The sequence below is a fragment of the Dipodomys merriami genome, unplaced genomic scaffold (genome assembly GCF_024711535.1).
Source record: "Dipodomys merriami isolate MVZ:Mamm:240054 unplaced genomic scaffold, mDipMer1.0.p SCAF_7, whole genome shotgun sequence".
Lineage (NCBI taxonomy): Eukaryota > Metazoa > Chordata > Mammalia > Rodentia > Heteromyidae > Dipodomys > Dipodomys merriami.
The window spans coordinates 69,199,259-69,217,916 of record NW_027206290.1 but is presented as its reverse complement, the minus strand read 5'-3'; the positions used below and the strand labels follow the sequence as shown (position 1 = coordinate 69,217,916).

The window sequence follows — 18,658 nt, the reverse complement described above, 5'->3', positions numbered from 1 at the left end:
ACAGGTGTCTAATGTAGTTCTGACTTTGATTTCTTTGAGGATGGCAGAGGGAAGGGATACTAAGTGTGGCTATTAGGGAGACAGTTTTGATCTAAATACATGATATACATGCATGAAAATGTTGTTATAAAGCCTACTATTTGTATAATTTCTGCACATTGATTATGTCTTGTAGAGTCTAGAAAATTCCTTCAACCTGTGACACTGAGATAGAAAAAGAGAAATAAAGACCAGTTGCCAGTGGCTCACACTTGTTACTCTAGCTACTTGGGAGACTGAGATCTGAGGATGTTGGTTCAAAGCCAGCTTAGGTAGGAAAGTCCGTGAAACTCTTAATCTCCAATTAACCACCAGAAAGCCAGAAGTGGAACTGTGGCTCAAAGTGATAGAGTGCTAGCCTTGAGCAACAAGAGCTCAGGGACAATGTCCAGGCTCTGAGTTCAAGCGTCATGATGGACAAAATTTTTTTTAAAAATTTAAAAATTCAGGGTCTGGGAAGGTGGCTCAGTGGTAGAGCGCTTGCCTTGCATGCATGATGCCCTGGGTTCGATTCCTCAGCACCACATAAGCAAACAGAAAAAAGTCAGAAGTGGCGCTGTGGCTCAAGTGGTAGAGCGCTAGCCTTGAGCTGAAGAGCTGAGGGACAGCGCCCAGGCCCAGAGTTCAAGCCCCCCCCCCCAAAAAAATTTAAAAATTCAAAAAGAAAAAGAAAAAGAGAAATAAGGAATCTCCTTCCCCCTTCCCCTTTTCTGCTCCTCCCTCTCCCCCTCCTTCTCCTTCCTTTTGACTTCCTGAAGCTCTGAAAGGAAACAGAACAGCTGAGGCAGATGAACACACACACACACACACACACACACACACACACACACACTCACACACACACACACACACACACACACACACACCGTTATCAGCCAGAGGTGTTTATTGAGGGAGCTGTGGGATGTACTGGGTTCAGGTTCAGGGCTAGCCTCTTCTGTTCCTGTCTGGCATCGGGGTTCCTGGCACTGAGATGATCCATGGCCGTTCTTTCACCTGGTACTTGGGCTTCACACAGCACACTTTACCATTTGAGCAGTAGACATACACCTTGTCCTTCGGGGAGCATCTCCTATGACATTTGCCATGCGAACTCCAGCATCTTTGGGCATCACCTGATACAAAGAGGAAGGGAGACATCAGTGGTAAGAAGAGGTCGGCCTTGGATTGAAACAGACTGAAATAGACCTGAGAGAGGGCCTCCTAGGCTTGTACTCTTTCTACCTAGGAACATTTTTCCTTTGCTGCACTCTTTGAGCTACCCACTTCGCCCGTGGACAAACTGTGAAACCTTAACCGTGAAACCTTAAATTTCCCATGGAAGAGTGTCACTGCGAAGAAACTGGCCTCAAAGAACCCCAAGCAAAGAGGCACACAAATGTCCAATCATGCAGAACGCAAAGCCTGCTGCCCACGGCAACCACAGGACACCCACGCTTCTTTCCACGCTAGAGATGCCAGTCTCGCTGTGTCTGAGAGCTGCCCTGCTATCAATCAGCTGAATAAAATCTTGAAGTTCGATTTGATTTGCTATTTGAGTCTCTTTTCATGAAGTTGGACAGAGGGTGAAACAGGGAAAAAGATACGGAATGGACACGGAAGGCTATGCAGAGGGGACAGAGACTTCTTACTTCTCTTCTACACTCAATCCCAATCTGCCATGGGTGGTTCCTCTCAGCATGGGAGGGAAAGGCGTAGTGGTAAAGGACATGGACCGTTGGAGCTCCAAGAGCCTGGCTCTCCTATGTATGTGAGACCTGGAGATCTTGAGCATCATTTCTCTTTTGAAGAAAACGCTACTACTAGCATCAGCTTCAGAAAGCTGTGGATGCTGAAATAAGAAGACATAAAAACCTACCAGCATACAAACTTCAGACTGAGCATGGTGGCCACATACCTGTTATTTGTAGCAGACACAAGGCTGAGACAGAAGGATCACGAGTTTTGGGCCAAGCCTGGAGGCATGGCTCAATAGAAGAGCAATTGCAAAATGAAACAGACAAAAAATAATCACTAAGTGCTAGTAGCTCACACCTGTAATCATGGATTTCCTGCCCAACTGGCTTCAGACTTGATCCTCAGGGCCTGAGCGCTGTCCCTCAGCTCTTCAGCTCAAGGCTAGCACTCTATCACTTGAATCACAGTGCCACTTCTGACTTTTTCTGCTTATGTGGTGCTGAGGAATCAAACCCAGGGCTTCAGGCATGCAAAGGAAGCACTCTACCACTGAGCCACCTTCCCAGTCCCTCACTCTCCAGCTTTAAGCAATGGTATGATTGACCAAAGTGTGCCCCAAACAATAGGCTTTGAGCATTGGTCAATGTAGCGTAAGGCTGTGATCTTCTAGCCAAGTCTGACATTGTCACCACATCCAACTACATGCACAAGGCTTTGGGTACAATTCCTGGCAACACCAGAAGAACAACAACGAAGATAATTGTTTCAAGTAAAATGAGAGCAATCTATACATACATTTGTATGTATAGAAGTGAAATGTATGACTCTAATCCAGAGGTGAGTGTAGGGAAGCGGAAGTACTGTCTGTCTACACAAATTGGCCGGTTCCCATTGACAGTCTGGCTGTGACAGGGAAAGACATTTGCTGTAAACCTTAGAGCTAATTTAAGATCTGGCACAGAGATTGGGAGAAGATGAGTTTAGAAGATAGATGGTGTGAACTCCTGGAAGTGCCTTTGGGATCAATGAAAGGAGAAACATGGGGGGAAAGCTCCTGGCAGTTAGAAACTTTTTTTTTTGGTCGGTCGTGGGGCTTGAACTCTGGGCCTGGGCGCTGTCCCTCAGCTCTTCAGCTCAAGGCGAGCGCTCTACCACTTGAGCTACAGCGCCACTTCCGGTTTTCTGGTGGTTTCTTGGAGATAGGAGTCTCACAGTCTCTCCTGCCCGGGCTGGCTTTGAACTGTGATCCTCAGATCTCAGCCTCCTGAGTAGCTAGGATTACAGGCGTGAGCCACCAGCGCCTGGCTAGGCAGTTAGAAACTTTGTATTTGAAATCACAGCAGCAAGAATGGAACATGACATTCTTCCCCAAGAAAGCAGCTTGATTTTCTCAGGTGCAGTGCCAGAAATGGAGTTTGGGAAACAAAAATCCCATCTCTCTCTTAATTTTGTGATTTCTGTGGAAATGGAGCCCTGAATCTGTAGTCAGCCTGGGTCTGATGTTAACCCTTGTGCTACTGCTCTTGCCTTGTCTTGACAGACACCATACCTAAACTCTTTTTCCCCTGTCTTTTTTGTTTTGACAGTTCTGGGGCTTGAACTCAGGGCCTGGGCTACTGTTCCTGAGCTGCTTTTGCTCAAGACTAGCACTTTACCACTTGAGCCATAGTGCCACATCCAGCTTTTTCTGTGTATGCGGTACTGAGGAATCCAACCCAGGGCTTCATGCATGCTAGTCAAACACTCTGCCACTAAACCACCTTCTCAGACCCCTTTCCCTGTTTTTATTCTATCTTTCCTGTATAAACTGTGCTGCCAGGTAACCACACAGTAGCCGTGTTTGGTTACTCAGCCATTTTTATGGATAGCTGCCATTTTTATGCCAGTGTTTCAGCTAAGTAGAGAATTTCATACCATCGAATACCATCATTTTGCAATGCCCAAACAATGATTGGATGTAGGCTATGGGCATCAGCAACTGTTATTGACACTTAAAAGACAACTAGCTATTAAAAGATCGTGTCACCACAAGCAGTTGTACACCAGGTATACAAGTTGAGTCTCACCAGTTATCTGACTTCAGGTACCAATTTTCAGGAAACACAGAGATCAGAGGAATGCTGGGAACTTTGCCCCACGGATGCAGCCAGTAAAATCTGTACTTTGAGAGGTAATAAGTCAGTGACCAATGTTTCTCAGTAGAGAACTTGTAAAGGCAACAAGAAAAGGATGAAGGTGGAACCACCAAGTTTAAAGGAGTTTTTTGTTGTTGTTTTTCTTTTTTGGTCAGTTGTTGGGGCCTGAACTCTGGGCCTGGGTGCTGTCCCTCAGCTCTTCAGCTTAAGGCTAGCGGTCTACCACTTGAGCCACAGTGCCACTTCCGGCTTTTTCTGCTTATGTGGTGCTGAGGAATCGAACCCAGGGCCTCGTGCATGTGAGGCAAGCACTCTACCACTGAGCTACCTTCCCATCCCCTTAAAGGAGTAAAAAAGGATCTGTTTAAAAAAGGTGTCAAACTGTAAACTTGGCTATTCAGGAGGCTGAGATTTGAGGCTCATGGTTCAAAGACAGTCTGGGAAGGAATGTCCACGAGGCTCTTCCGAGGCGAGCACTCTTACTGCTTGAGCCACAGCACCACTTCTGGTTTTTGAGTGGTTTATTGGAGATAAGAGTCTCACGGATGGGCTGGGAAGGTGGCTCAGTGGTAGAGTGCTTGCCTTGCATGCATGAGGCCCTGGGTTCGATTCCTCAGCACCACATAAGCAAAAAGAAAAAAAGCCGGAAGCGGCGCTGTGGCTCAAGTGGTAGAGTGCTAGCTTTGAGCTGAAGAGCTGAGGGACAGCGCCCAGGCCCAGAGTTCAGGCCCCACAACCGGACCCCCAAAAAATAAAAAAAAAGAGTCTCACAGACTTTCCTGCCCGTGCTGGCTTTGAACCATGATCCTCAGATCTCAGCCTCCTGAGTAGCTAGGATTACAGGCGTGAGCCACTGGTAGCTAGCGCGAGGCTCTTCAATTAAGCACCAAGAAGCTGAAATGGAGCTGTAGCTCAAGTGGTAGAGTGTCAGTCTTGAGGAAAAAAAAATCAGGAACAGCACACAGGCCCCAAGTTCAAGCCTCAGGACACATGCACATATTGTCAGGGACTCCTCCAGGGCAATGTGACCATTAAGAAATGCAAAGCAAGGCCAGGAATGGTAGTTCATGCCTGAGGTTCCAGCTGCTTGTGAGTCTGAGATAGGATTGCAATTCTGAGGCTGGCCTAGACTAAAGCATTAGACCCTATCTGAAAAACAAATTAAAATGGAAAGAAGGGCTGGGAAGTGGCTCAGTGGTAGAGTGCTTGCCTTGCATGCATGAGACCATGGGTTCGATTCCTCAGCACCACATAAGCAGAAAAAGCCGGAAGTGGTGCTGTGGCTCATGGTAGAGCACTAGCCTTGAGCTGAAGAGCTGAGGGACAGCGCCCAGGCCCAGAGTTCAGGCCCCATGACTGACAAAAAGAAAAAAAGAAAAAAGAAAAGGACTTGAGGGCACGACTGGAGTGATGGAGCTTGGGTAGAAAGTGTGACACCCCTGATGTAATCCCTGAACCCCCCACCCACCCACACACACGCAAAGCAGAGAAATGATTATTATAAAGGTCAGGATATTCCTTACCTCTCTTTAGAGGAGGGGGAGTTGCTATGAGAAGAATAGGTAGGCTTTTCCTGACCCCTCCCCCCTCACACATAGGGCCACCTGCACAACATCCTGGAGTGGAGGATGGTGTGGCTGAGTGGGAAGCTGTGGTTGTCACAGCTGGTCCCTAAGATCTACCACCCATTGCTGACCAGTTGCTTCCTGTACACTTCTAATGGCCATGTCTTGCTGTCCTAGCTAGTGGATTGTTCCGGCCTTTGGAATTCCCTGAGCAGACCCCAGTCTCAACCCGCCATCCCTGCACTAAGGAGGGCCAGGTTACCTGGAGTGAGCTGGGCCAAGAGCAGCAGAAGGGCCAATGTCAGTAGCAGGAGCTTCATGGCTGGAGCTGCAAGCCAGATGTGCGAGCCCGCGCAGTAATGGCAAAGTGAAGGGGAAGCTGTACTTGCTCGGATCTTGTGGGGCACATGTCACCCACACGTGCCCTCTGATGCCTACAGAAGCAGTCCCAGCCTTGAGGCACCTCCCTTTGTCTTTTAGGTCAGCAAGGCAAGGTCAGCCAAGGTCCAAGGCCCAGCAGCAGTTGAGTCTCTCCACCCAGCTCTGCAGTGCCTGAACCAAGGGACCACAAGGGGGCGCCACCAACCAGACTCCAATGACTCCAATGCTCTGGGGGAAGGGGACATTGAGAGTGGGTGGGTTGAAGAACAGTGAAGACCCAGCTAGATGAGACGAAATAGGGTTACAGAGGCTCATGTTGGTGTTGAAAGCAAGAAATAGGATGCAACTGGAGCAAAACCCGGGAGGAAAATGGACAGCAAGAGGTGAAACTCAGCCTGGGTTCTAACCATGCCGGAGACCCTACCCATAGGGTCGTCCTTGGGGGCACCAGGCTGTCTTCCTTTTCTTTGTCTTTATTTTTTTGTTGGTTGTAGAGCTTGAACTCAGGGCTTGGGCTCTGTCCCTGGGCCTCTTTGTGCTCGAGGCTAGGGCTCTACCACTTGAACCACAGTGTCACTTCTGGTTTTTGAGATAAAGAGTCTCATAGGGACTTTTCTGCCTGGGCTGGCTTCGAACTGTGACCCTCAGATTTCAACCTCCTGAGTAGCTAGGATTATAGGCGTGAGCCACCGGCACCTGGACGTCCTCTTCTTCTAAGTTCCAAGAACAGAATCTCCTTCTGTTTTTCAAGCATGCTCTGCTTACTTCCTTTAGCCCTAGGGGAACCTCTTCTTTTCTTTTTTTGGTTCTTCCAACCTGCCCCTCAGTTAACTACCCTCCATTCCAACCATTGATGTGGTTTGTGCTTCTGACTGGACCGGGCCTGAGGCAGAGGGCAAGGGTGTAGAAGCATGCATAAGACCTACAGTACACACAAACAGTGAGATACCTCTGTGGGGACAGAAATCGAGTGCCTGGAAGATGGCAAGGTAAGTGGAAGGACGAGGAATTTTTAGTAAAGCCTTTGCAGCAAAGAAGGTGGAGTGACATGGGCTGGGCAGGGACTCAGTGCCCCAACCCTAGAACTCCATATGGTTGGGATGTGTGCTTCTGTGAAGGAGAGTGATGCTGTCAAACAAGCTTCAGTCAGGGAAGCAAAACTTCTAGTTGTATTATAGGACAAGGATTTTATTGTAAAAAAAAAAGCCTCAATTTAATAGTAGAAAGTGCTGAGTAGGGGAGGATTTTTGAAAAGGATCCACGTCACTAACTGGCATTAGAAACAGCATTTTCCGCTGGGCACTGGTAGCTCATAACTGTAATCCTAGCTACTCAGGAGGCTGAGATCTGAGGATCACACTTTGAAGCTAGCTCAGCAAAAGTCTATGAAACTCTTATCTCCAATTCACCACCAGAAAACCAGACGTGACATTGTGGCTCAAAGTGGTAGAGCACTACCCTTGAGCAAAAAGAGCTCAGAGACAGTGCACGGACCCCAGAGTTCAAGCCTAATGACAAGAAAGAAGGAAAGAAAGAAAGGAAGGAAGGAAGAAAGAAAGAGAAAGAAGGAAGGAAGGAAAGAAGGAAGGAAGGAAGGAAGGAAGGAAGGAAGGAAGGAAGGAAGGAAGGAAGGAAGGAAGGAAGGGCTGGGTGCCGTGGCTCAAGCATGCAATTGTAGCTGAGGATTGTGATTCAAAGCCAGCCTGGGCAGGAAAGTCCATGAGACTCTTATCTCCAATAAACCACCAGAAAATTGGAAGTGGCGCTGTGGCTCAAGTGGTAGAGTGCTTGCGTTGAGCTGAAGAGCTGAGGGACAGTGCCTAGGCCCAGAGTTCAAGACTCACTACTGATAAAAAAAAAAAAAAGAAAGGAAGGAAGGAAAGAAAGAGAAAGAAAGAGAAAGCAAGCAAAGCAAACAAGAAAACATTTCCCATAACTGCTGGTCATGTCTGAATGAAGGTGCCGAGGGCCCTTGGTGGCCTCCTCCATGCAGTCATGGTATTACAACATATACAATGTACACACAGAGGGGAGGAGACGTGGCTGACTCTGGACATGCCCAGTATGTCTCTCCATCCAGTTCCTCACCAATACATACTTGCTAAGCCTGGACTCACATCTCCCAAGACCTGCATGGTTGTGAGGGTTTATTCCTTTTCTCCTGTGTCCAGCAAAACCAAATCGATTTACCTGCTGCATCCAAAACTTCAACTCTAGTGTTGAAAGGGAAAGATTTGGAGCCTTTTGTGCATTGTTTCCTCTCTGCCTTTTTTCTTGCTGAACAGTTGTTGCTGTTCAAGGTTGTTCCAGAGTTATATTATCTTAACCAGGGCTAGCTGGAAGGTAACTCTGTAACTCTTAGAATTCACATGCTCAAGAGAAAAAACAGTAAGTAGAAAGGGCCTTTAGAAAATCCAAGGGTTAGTAAAGTCTGCATAATATCTGAAAATTAAAGTAAGCAGACAACCAGCCAACAGCAAGCAAGCAAGGTAGAAAAGAGCCAGTAAGAAAGAGATGAGGTGTAGAAAAAAGTTGTAAGAAGGCATTTTGTATGATGAAATAATATTTCCCCCCCAAAGTAAAGGATTGTTCTAAAATGGAAATAGACAGAGAAGGGCAAAACTAGAAAGATAAGAACAGGAGAATTGTGATTCTATTTGTGCCAGGACCCAATTGATTGAATATGGCAGGGGGTAAGGAGATGCAAAACGGTTGTAAGAGAACATTTTCTACAGGAAATGAAAACATTTTTTGAAGTTATTTTTTTGGGAGGGGGTTGGATGAGGGGAAGGTAGAAACAGAAATGGAGGGAAGAAGGGTGAACAAATGAAGTCATAGTATTTATTATACACTATTAAAAAAAATGAACTATGCAATTTGTGAGCAGGGACAGGAGGGAGAAACTTGGGGAAAGTAAAGGAAAGGGTAACATTGTCCAAGAAGAACTGCACTCTGTACAACACCCCAATAATAATAACAATAAATTTATATTAAAAAGAGAACATTTTCTAACTCAGAAATGATTTTTATATGGTAAAATTAAATTTTGCTTCATAGTAAAAGATTGTTCTAGAGTGAAAATAGACAGGTCCGGGCAAAAGCAGGGGATTATAAGTCTATCACTGCAAGAATGCAGCAGGATTTGGGTTTAGACACAATTGATAGGAAAACAGTGCAATCTTGGTAAATTTGTAGGAGGCTCTGAAGCCAGAACAGCTGCTCCCCAAGGAAATGGGAAGGTGAGGGGGCACATAGGTACCTCTTGTACCTCATGGGTTTAATGGACCGCTGTTGAAGAGGCCTTGGTGGGAACAGCAAGGAAAAACTGTCTGCTTTCCTCCTTCAGTTATGCAGCTTCCTCTTGGCCCTTATCCACACTTCCTGCTAGGAAGAGGCAGGAAAATGAAATGGGGTTTGCACACTTACAATTCCCATCTCTCAGAACCAGTATTCATGGGTAGGATTCAAGCCAACACAGAAACTTAAGAGCTGGTACAATTCATTAGAAGAAAACCATGACATAGCATTATTTTTTTTTAAATTTTGATAACAATTCCAAAGTTGTGGCAATTTTAAACACTTGAATTAAATTCTTTTGCCTGGTACCAGTGGCTCACACCTATAATTATAGCTACTCAGGAGACTGAGATCTGAGAATTGCAGTTCAAAGCTAGCCTAGAGCAGGAAAGTTCCTGAAACTCTTATCTCTAATTAACCACCAAAAAAGCTAGAAGCTCACGTAGAAGAGCCTTGGGTGAAAAAGCTCAGGGACAGCACCAAGGCCTTGAATTCAAGTCCCCAAACTGGCTCATGCACATACACACATACACCACACACAATTTATTGTCACTAAGTACAGTCTGACTGGGCAGTTTTTGTTATTTATTTTGAACCAGGCTGATGTGATTATGTCTGGATGATCTAGAACAGAGCCACTGGTTTTTTTGTTTTTGTTTTTGTTTTTGATTTTTGTTGGTCATGGGTCTTGAACTCTGGGCCTACGCACTATCCCTGAGCTCGTTAGCTCAAGGCCAGCATTCTACCACTTGAGCCACAGTGCCACTTCCAAAATGTCTAGCCGGGTGCTGGTGGCTCACGCCTGTAATCCTAGCTACACAGGAGGCTGAGATCTGAGGATCGCGGTCCAAAGCCAGCCCGGGCAGGAAAGACCGTGAGACTCCTATCTCCAATAAACCACCAGAAAACCGGAAGTGGCGCTGTAGCTCAAGTGGTAGAGCGCTCGCCTTGAGCTGAAGAGCTGAGGGACAGTGCCCAGGCCCAGAGTTCAAGCCCCACGACCGACAAAAAAAAAAAAAAAAAAAAAAAACCCAAAATGTCCAGGATGTTAGTTTTTGTTTGTTTATTTGTTTTTCTAATCATACTCTTTTTATTTATTTATTTATTTTTGAGTCCGGTTGTGGGGCCTGAACTCTGGGCCTGGGCGCTGTCCCTCAGCTCTTCAGATCAAGGCTAGCGCTCTACCACTTGAGCCACAGTGCCACTTCCGGATTTTTTTTTTTTTTTTTGCTTATGTGGTGCTGAGGAATGGAACCCAGGGCCTCAGGCATGCAAGGCAAGTGCTCTACCACTGAGCCACCTTCCCAGCCCTAGTTATACTTTTGATAGCAGCTGTAGATGATTTGGCTGTGTGTCTTCTCCATAGTAAGGAAGCTCTGGTTGACTCATGTGATAAGAGATACAGGGTTCCAGAGAACACTGGCAGTGGTGAGGTGACAGACATGACTCAGTTGCCTTTTTTTTTTTTTGCTGGTCCTGAGGCTCTAACTCTGGGCCTGGGCACTGTCCCTGAGCTTCTTTGACTCAAGACCAGCACTCTACCACTTGAGCAACAGCACCACTTCTAGCTTTTTTGAACAGTATATTGGAGATGTGAGAAAAATATGTAATATATAATATATATACATATGTAAATATATATATACATATATATATGTATATATATATATATATACACACACACACATAGACTGTGTGGAGGGGGAGTTAGAGGAGAGACATGCCACAAGAGGCTGCAAGAGGTGCTTCCCAGAGCTTGAGGAGCGTACAGGCGGGCAGAGAGGCGAGAGGCTGGCAGAGATGCCTAAGGAGAGCTGAGGCCTGTGGAGAGGAGTAAGGCCTGTGAACAGTGAAGAGAGGTGAGGCCTGCAGAGGGGAGGCCAGTGGAGGCTTGAGGAGAGGTGAGTCCTATGGAGAGGCCTGTGGAGAGGAGAGGCTTCTGGAGAGGAGAGGGCTACAGAGAGGAAGGAAAAAACTTGCCCCCCTTGGAGGCTGCAGCTGCTCCTAGTTCTTTTTTTTTTGGGTCCAGTCGTGGGGCTTGAACTCTGGGCCTGGGCACTGTCCCTCAGCTCTTCAGCTCAAGGCTAGCACTCTACCACTTGAGCCACAGCGCCACTTCCGGCTTTTTTCTTTTTGCTTATGTGGTGCTAAGGAATCGAACCCAGGGCCTCATGCATGCAAGGCAAGCGCTCTACCACTGAGCCACCTTCCCAGCCCCAAAATATTTTTTATTTTTTTATTTTTATTATTGTTAATATTTTTTGTTGTTGTTGTTGGTCGTGGGGCCTGGATTCTGGGCCTGGGCGCTGTCCCTCAGCTCTTCAGCTCAAGGCTAGCACTCTACCACTTGAGCCACAGCGCCACTTCTGGCTTTTTTCTTTTTGCTTATGTGGTGCTGAGGAATCGAACCCAGGGCCTCATGCATGCAAGGCAAGTGCTCTACCACTGAGCTACCTTCCCAGCCTGCTCCTAGTTCTGAGTTAGCTCAGGACAAGGCAGTTGCAGACCGACTAATAAAAAATCCTTTGTCACCTTTAACTGTGCCTCCAAGGATTTTCTCATTCTGAGGTCATTACAGAGATAAGAGTCTCGGGGCTGGGAAGGTGGCTCAGTGGTAAAGCACTTGCCTTGCATGCATGAAACCCTGGGTTCGGTTCCTCAGCATCACATAAACAGAAAAAGCCGGAAGTGGCGCTGTGGCTCAAGTGGTAGAGCACTAGCCTTGATCTGAAGAGCTGAGGGACAGTGCCCAGACCCAGGCCCCATGACTGACAAAAAAAAAAAAAAAAGGGTCTCAAGGAGTTTTCTGCCTGGGCTGGCTTTGAACTGCAATCCTCAGATCTGAGCCTCCTGAGCAGCGAGGATTACAGATTGAAACCTGGCACCCAGGTCAAACTACACTGATTTCTTTCTTGCTTTTTTTTTTTTTGTACTAGTCATGGGGTTTGAACTCTGAGCCTGGATGCTATCCCTGAGCTTCTTTTGCTCAAGATTAGTGCTCTACCAGTTGAGCCATGGCATCATCAGATTTTTTCAAGCTTCTAGTTGTTACCTAGTGCCAATGTCCTGTTAGTTTAAGCAAGTCACAAGGTGAACCTAGATTTAAAAAATGGGGAAATAGACTCTCTTTTTTTTAATTTTTATTTATTTTTTATTGTGAAAATACTGTACAGAGGGGTTACAATTACATGGGCAAGATAATGAGTACTTATCAAGCATTGAAGCCTCCTCCTTTGTTTCCCCTTCCCATCCCTTGAAATAGACTCTCTTGATGGAAAGAGGCTGCAAGATCTGGCTGCCGCGTATGAAATCTAGGACAGGTCTAGATTTGCTGTTCAAACAAATGGGGATAGTAATGCATGCCTATAACCCCAATACCAGCACTCAAGATTATGAGTTTTTAAAAAATGTAATTGTATTGTTATTATTAAAGTGTTGTATGGAGGGCTTACCATTTCACAACTCAGGTAATGCATACAGCTCTTTTTTGGACAATGTCATCCCTCCCTTCCCTTTCCCCCAGTTTCCTCCTCCATCCCTTCCACTAGTTGCACAGGTCATTTTCCACATAGTGTATACTGAATATCATGATTGCTTTTGTTCACACTTCTTTTCCACAGTGCCCTTTGTCCCCCCCCCCCCCACTTCAAGAAGCAGTAAAAGAAAAAAGGAGAAAGAAAAAAACCCCACATGACCACCACCAGTACCAACAACAAAAACATAAGTAACTCATATTTCCATTTCCTGGAATTCATTTTCAATAAATATGATTTTACACATTCAGGAGAGTTATGCTTTGGGTTCCTCCCCTATTGGTATCCTTCTTTGGTCTCACTGTTTGTGTGTGAATGCCTAGAATTGTGCACAGATTATCATGTCCAGATACAAGGATTATGAGTTTAAGACCAGGCTGGGTATATAGTGAGCCCTTGTCTCAATAAAACCAAACACACATACGCACATACACACACAGATGATGGGACAGTTTGAAGTGAATATTAAGCCTTTAGAACAACTGGTGCAAATCATTGTGCTTTGATTATATTAGGAAGAAGCTCACAGAGGCATTGTGGTGTGTATGGGCTGTCTGGCATCTTGGTGTGTATATCTGGGGAAGGGGACTTCGTGTAAGGCGCTGAGCTATGCAGTGAGGGAGGCTTACCTGCATATTTCTAAAGGCTGGATTCATTTATCTTGAGGTATAAACCTAGTTAGTTGGGCCTAACTTGGTGGCAGAAATGTAGAGTTTTGCAGCATTTCGTTTTCCATGTCTTTTCTGTATCCAGGGAACTGCAGTAAGGCAGACTGCATTGATTTTTACAGCCCATCAGCTCTAATCTTCCCGAGAGGGCAAGTGGCTTTCCAAGGTCACACAGCTATTAAGAACAATGAGCTGGATATTTCCCACTCTGCAATTTCCCCTCTTACCCTCAATGCTAAAATCTTTCTTAAAACTGAGCTTTTTTCTTCTTTTCTGGTAAAGTCCCTTTCTAAATGGGAAACACACATTTGCAAAAAGGAGCTGGTTGGGGGAGGGGAGGAGAAAGTAGGAGAAAAATGAGGGAAGGCATAACAAGTTTGACAAGAAATGTACTTATTACCTTATGTAACTGTAACCCCTCTGTACATCACCTTGACAATAAAAATTAGCTGGTTTAACTTGCATTAGAATCACAGTGGTGGTGGATTTGTAGACCTGATAATGTGGAACTTTGTAGGACAGGAAAATATTATGGAGTGTTGTGGGATGTGATAATGGTTTGGCTTATCATTATTTGTTAGTATTTAAACATTTTTATTGTTATTGTAAAGGTGATGTACAAAGGGATTAGAGTTACATACATCAGGTAAAGAGTTCATTTCTTTTTGGACAATGTCACCCCTTCCCTGCATTCTCCCAATTTTTCCTTCCTGTCCCCACCCACAAGTTGTATAGTTCATTTTCCACATAGTGTTTAGTGAATACCTCTGCTGCATTTGTTCACCCTTTGTCCCCCCACTTCTGTGTCCCCTGCTTTATCCTCCCAAAGATGACAGGTAAATGAACAAACAAGGCAAAAAGAAAAGAACCCAAACAGCCACAAATTAAAAAAAATCTCTTGTTTCCATTTCCAGGTATCTTTTATTGTTTGTTTTTTTTTTTTTTGGTCAGTTGTAGGGCTTGAACTCAAGACCTGGGCACTGTCTCTGAGCCTCTTTGTGTTCAAGGCAAGTGTTCTACCACTTGAGCCACAGGGGCACTTCTATTGTTTGAATGGTTAATTGGAAGTAAGAGTCTCATGGGGACTTTTCAGCATGGGCTGACTTTGAACCATGATCCTCAGATCTCAGCCTCCTGAGTTGTTGCTAGGATTATTTATTTTAAGTAGTTGCACAAAAGGGTTTCAATTTAATAAATCAGCTTATGAATACAGTACATCTTGAAAATGAGTTTACACACACACACACACACACACACACACACACACACACACACACTCCATAACATCCTTCCGACTGTTGTATGATTAATTCTTGCTGTTGCCTAAAAGGTGTAAGGGGACAAAGGGAGACAGGGCAGTGAGGGAGGTGAGGGCCACACTGTAGATGTGGAGGCCTTGGGAGGGTGATTGGATATGAGGGAGGAAGGGGCTGGCCCAGGGCCCACTGTTCAAATGGACAGCTGAACGCACGTGTAAGGGACATGTGTTCTAGCTGATTAAAGGGAACAGAGTTCACAGAGCTCTCACCCACTCCTTTGTCACCTCTGCAGACCAGAGTGGACTCCGTGGGCCTGGGGAGTCATGAAGCCTGTGTTTCTGACCCTGATTGTGCTGCTGCTATGGTCCCAGGTCATTCCAGGTAATTTAAACCTCTGCAAGGGAGGGAAGAGGGGGCGGAGTGAGTCTTGGCTGGAGCACTTTGGGCCTGGGAAGGATAGCGGATCATGGGTGGCACAATGAAATACTACTTGTCTGGGAAAGGGGGGAAGAACCCTCAGATCCTGGGCTAGCACTGGCACCCCCATTTGCTAGCTCTGTGATGCCACCAGCAAACCATTCAATTCCATTGAGTTTCGAGGTCTTCAGTTTTAGATCACAAATTAGGCTGAGAAGGTCCCCATTGGACACAGGAAATTTGGAGTGTAAGGAACTAACTTCTTTATTTTCTGTAATTCATTGGAAGGTTTGAGGGTCTTCTATCCCACCCATAGGAACGTTGGAAAGGACACAGGGTCGGAAGATAAACTGAGAAGATAATCAGTTTCATCTTTTCTGATCTAAAACAGCTTCTTAAATCAATTCATTCTTTTACCTCATCCTCTGCTCTTTCCCATCAAGACAGCTAGATCTAGGAGAAAGTGTGTCATTAGTTAAATATATCATTAATTAAAAAGTGTTGGGTTAGAGGCATGGCTCAGGGTTTACAATGCCTGCTTGGAAAGTGAGGTCAAACCCACAAAAATATAGAAAAAGAGGTATGAAGGGAAAAATCTCACCAAGACTGTGACCCTAAATTAAGATGAAGTGGGTAAACAAGTGATGCTTTCCTTATCCACTATTTAGTTACTTTGGGGTTTAGGGAATTCAGGGAGGAAAGTTTGATTCTTATCAGTTTGCAAGACAATGAATTAGCTTCTGTCAACCTCTGAGGTTGAGCAATTGTTTTTGTTTGTGTGTGCTGGTTCTGGGGCTTGAACTCAGGGCCTAGGCACCGTCCTTGTGCTATTTTGCCCAAGGCTAGTGCTCTCCCACTTGAGTCATACCTCCAGTTCTAGCTCTTCTGGTGCTAAATTAGAGATAAAAATCTCATAGACTTTCCTGCCTGGGTTAGTGTTGAACCATAAGCCTCAGATCTCAAACTCCTAAGTAGTTAGGATCACAGGTATGAGCTACCAGTGCTTGGTGAGCAATTATTTTTTTTTGCTAAGTATTATTTATCTTCTTTCTTTCTTTCTTTCTTTCTTTCTTTCTTTCTTTCTTTCTTTCTTTCTTTCTTTCTTTCTTTCTTTCTTTCTTTCTTTCTTTCTTTCTTTCTTTCTTTCTTTCTTTCTTTCTTTCTTTCTTTCTTTCTTTCTTTCTTTCTTTCTTTCTTTCTTTCTTTTTTTTGTCAGTTGTGGGCCTGAACTCTGGGCCTGGGCACTGTCTCTCAGCTCTTCAGCTCAAAGCTCGTACTCTACCACTTGAGCCACAGCGCCACTTCTGGTTTTCTGGTGGTTTATTGGAGATAAGAGTTTCATGGCCTTTCCTGCCCAGGCTGGCTTTGAACCTCGATCCTCAGATCTCAGCCTCCTGAGTAGCTAGGATTACAGGTGTGAGCCTCCGGCGCCCGGCAAACACATAGTTTTGTACTTAATAGTTAGCTCTGTGCCAATGCCTCTTAATTTACTTGAATAAAGTGATTTCTCCTAGATTCCTTAGGAGAAGCATGAAGAATCAGTCTTTCCTGAGATTCCATGTGTGAACAGGAGTCTCTTTGTGTCCTTGTCCTTGAAAGTCAGCTTTGCTAGATGTAACATATTTTGCTTACTTTTTCTTTTCTTCAGTATCTTAAATACATGATATTGTAAAGTATCATTGTCAAAAAGCCCGAGTATACTCTAATTTTCCTTCTCTTATGTTACTTAACTGACCCAATTTTGTGTAGTGTCCAGTAATTCATCTCCAATATATCTTGTTTTGGCTCAGAATTCCCAAGTATGCCTTTTTATTTATTTTTTTTATTTTTTGGTCCGGTCGTGGGGCCTGAACTCTGGGCCTGGGCGCTGTCCCTCAGCTCTTCAGCTCAAGGCTAGCGCTCTACCACTTGAGCCACAGCACCACTTCTGGCTTTTTTCTTTTTGCTTATGTGGTGCTGAGGAATCGAACCCAGGGCCTCAGGCATGCAAGGCAAGCGCTCTACCACTGAGCCAACTTCCCAGCCCCCCAAGTATGCCTTTTTATTATATAATTAATTTTTTTTACCTCCAAGAAGTTTTGCTGAATATAGTTTATAGAGTTTGTTTTGTTTCCTTGTGTTTTCCTTTGTTTCCTTTTTTTTTTTTTTGTATTCTGAATTTCCTTTGCTGGTTGTCAGTATCTGTCATGTCCCATTGATTTCTTTTTTATTAAAACATCATCTTCTTCCCTTAATTTCTCTTCAGCCTGTTATTTATTTGTTTGCTGATGTGTTCCTTCTAGGTTTTTTTTTTTTGTTTTTTTTTTTTTTTGTTTTGTCAGTTGCTGTCCATGAGCTTTTTTGCACCACCACTTCCAGCTTTTAGGTGGTTAATTGGAGATAAGCATCTCATGGACTTTCCTGCCCAGGCTGGCTTTGAACCCTGATCCTCAGATTTCAGCCTCCTGAGTAGCTAGAATTACAGGCATGAGCCATCACTGTCCAACAAGTTAGTTAACATTTTTTACTTATGAAATAATTTGTAGAAGTTTGAATTCTTTCTGATGTCCTGTCATTTCACATTTTGTATTTATTTAATGCTAGTGCTTTAAAAATACTATTTAATCAAAACCTCACAAGGTGGATATTATATTTTATGTATTATATATATTTATTATTATATATTATTATATATATTATATTTTCCTTTTAGAAAAGAGGAGATTGAGCTGGGTGCTGATGGCTCACGCCTGTAACCCTAGCTACTTAGAAAGCTGAGATCTGAGGATTGTGGTATGAAGCCAGCCTGGGCAAGAAAGTCCCGGAGACTCTTACCTTCAATTACCTACCCAAAAGCTGGAAATGGAGCTGTGTCTCAAGCAGTAGAGCTTTAGCCTTGAGCCAAAAAGCTCAGGGCCAGTGCCCACGCCCTGAGTTCAAGTCCTAGGACCAGCTCACCCCCCAAAAAGAGGAAATTGTTGCTTTGAGAAGGGAAGTGACCTGCTCAAGATCTACTAGTTGACTTGTAACACGGATGGATTTCAAGTCCAGATATGGGTCCACAGCCTTAACCACTGTAACCTGCTTCACCCAGAAGGGGGAACATTCTTGCTTGCTTGAAGGGTTGGTATTGGGATGGGTCTCCATAGATGCAGACTGTCATCATAGGAAGTTTCTGACAGGGACTTTCCTTTACTCTGTGGTTCCTCCTCTACTGACTGCCCTCCACCCCCAGTCTCAGTCCAGAATTCGTTTTCCCTCATGACTGTTTCTACTCTCTGCTTAGGCAGCACTGAGAGATGCTGGAATTCTCGTGGGATCTGCCGTGAGCAGTGCTACAGGAGTGAGAAGATCTACATTTTCTGCCCAAGTGGCAAACTATGCTGCATGAAGCCCAAGAACCAGCCACTTGTTACCTGAAAAAGAAATGAGGCTAAACCCCACCCAGAGCCTTTCCTTTGTAGATTCCTGAGCTTTATTAAAACCCCTTTGGCTGATTTCTCTGTGCGTCTCTTCGTACACTTAATCATGCTTAAGCAGGAGAGATGTAGGTAAGGAATTACAGACAGCCTGCTTTACCTGTGGGTTCTGAATTGGAGATTTATCCAACTGAGGACTGAAAAATTCAGAAAAAAAAATCATACCTGCCTCAGACATGTACAGACTATTTCTTTTCTTGACATTACTTCTGAAAAGTATAGCTGAACA

General features: G+C 44.8%; 2 protein-coding genes across 9 annotated transcripts in view; one reads left to right on the top strand and one right to left on the bottom strand.

Annotated features, from left to right (window-relative positions):
- LOC138816858 (beta-defensin 122-like) overlaps positions 1-18,447 on the top strand; it is a 62,490-nt gene extending 44,043 nt beyond the window's left edge. For 7 of the 8 annotated variants that reach the window (XM_070007003.1, XM_070007001.1, XM_070007002.1 and 4 more), the window contains 2 exons: positions 14,847-14,935; positions 18,237-18,447. In XM_070007003.1, the coding sequence (XP_069863104.1) occupies positions 14,847-14,935; positions 18,237-18,370 (223 nt within the window). In that variant the 3' untranslated portion in view covers positions 18,371-18,447. Of the gene's footprint in view, positions 1-3,828; positions 3,887-14,846; positions 14,936-18,236 lie in introns of those variants that run through there. The other variant, XM_070007007.1, reaches the window with a different exon arrangement.
- Defb123 (defensin beta 123) lies at positions 908-5,827 on the bottom strand. The gene is made up of 2 exons (XM_070007010.1): positions 5,679-5,827; positions 908-1,154 (listed from the first exon to the last, which is right to left on the bottom strand). The coding sequence occupies exons 1-2, from the start codon at positions 5,734-5,736 to the stop codon at positions 967-969; spliced, it is 246 nt and encodes an 81-aa protein (XP_069863111.1). The 5' UTR covers positions 5,737-5,827; the 3' UTR covers positions 908-966.
- Positions 18,448-18,658: the final 211 nt, after the last annotated feature.

Bases quoted from the DNA above. Each gene is read 5' to 3' on its own strand.
- Defb123 (XM_070007010.1), bottom strand. From the start codon at position 5,736: ATGAAGCTCCTGCTACTGACATTGGCCCTTCTGCTGCTCTTGGCCCAG. The intron at 1,155-5,678 runs GTAACCTGGCCC...TCTTTGTATCAG, and splicing joins CTTGGCCCAGCTCACTCCAG to GTGATGCCCAAAGATGCTGG.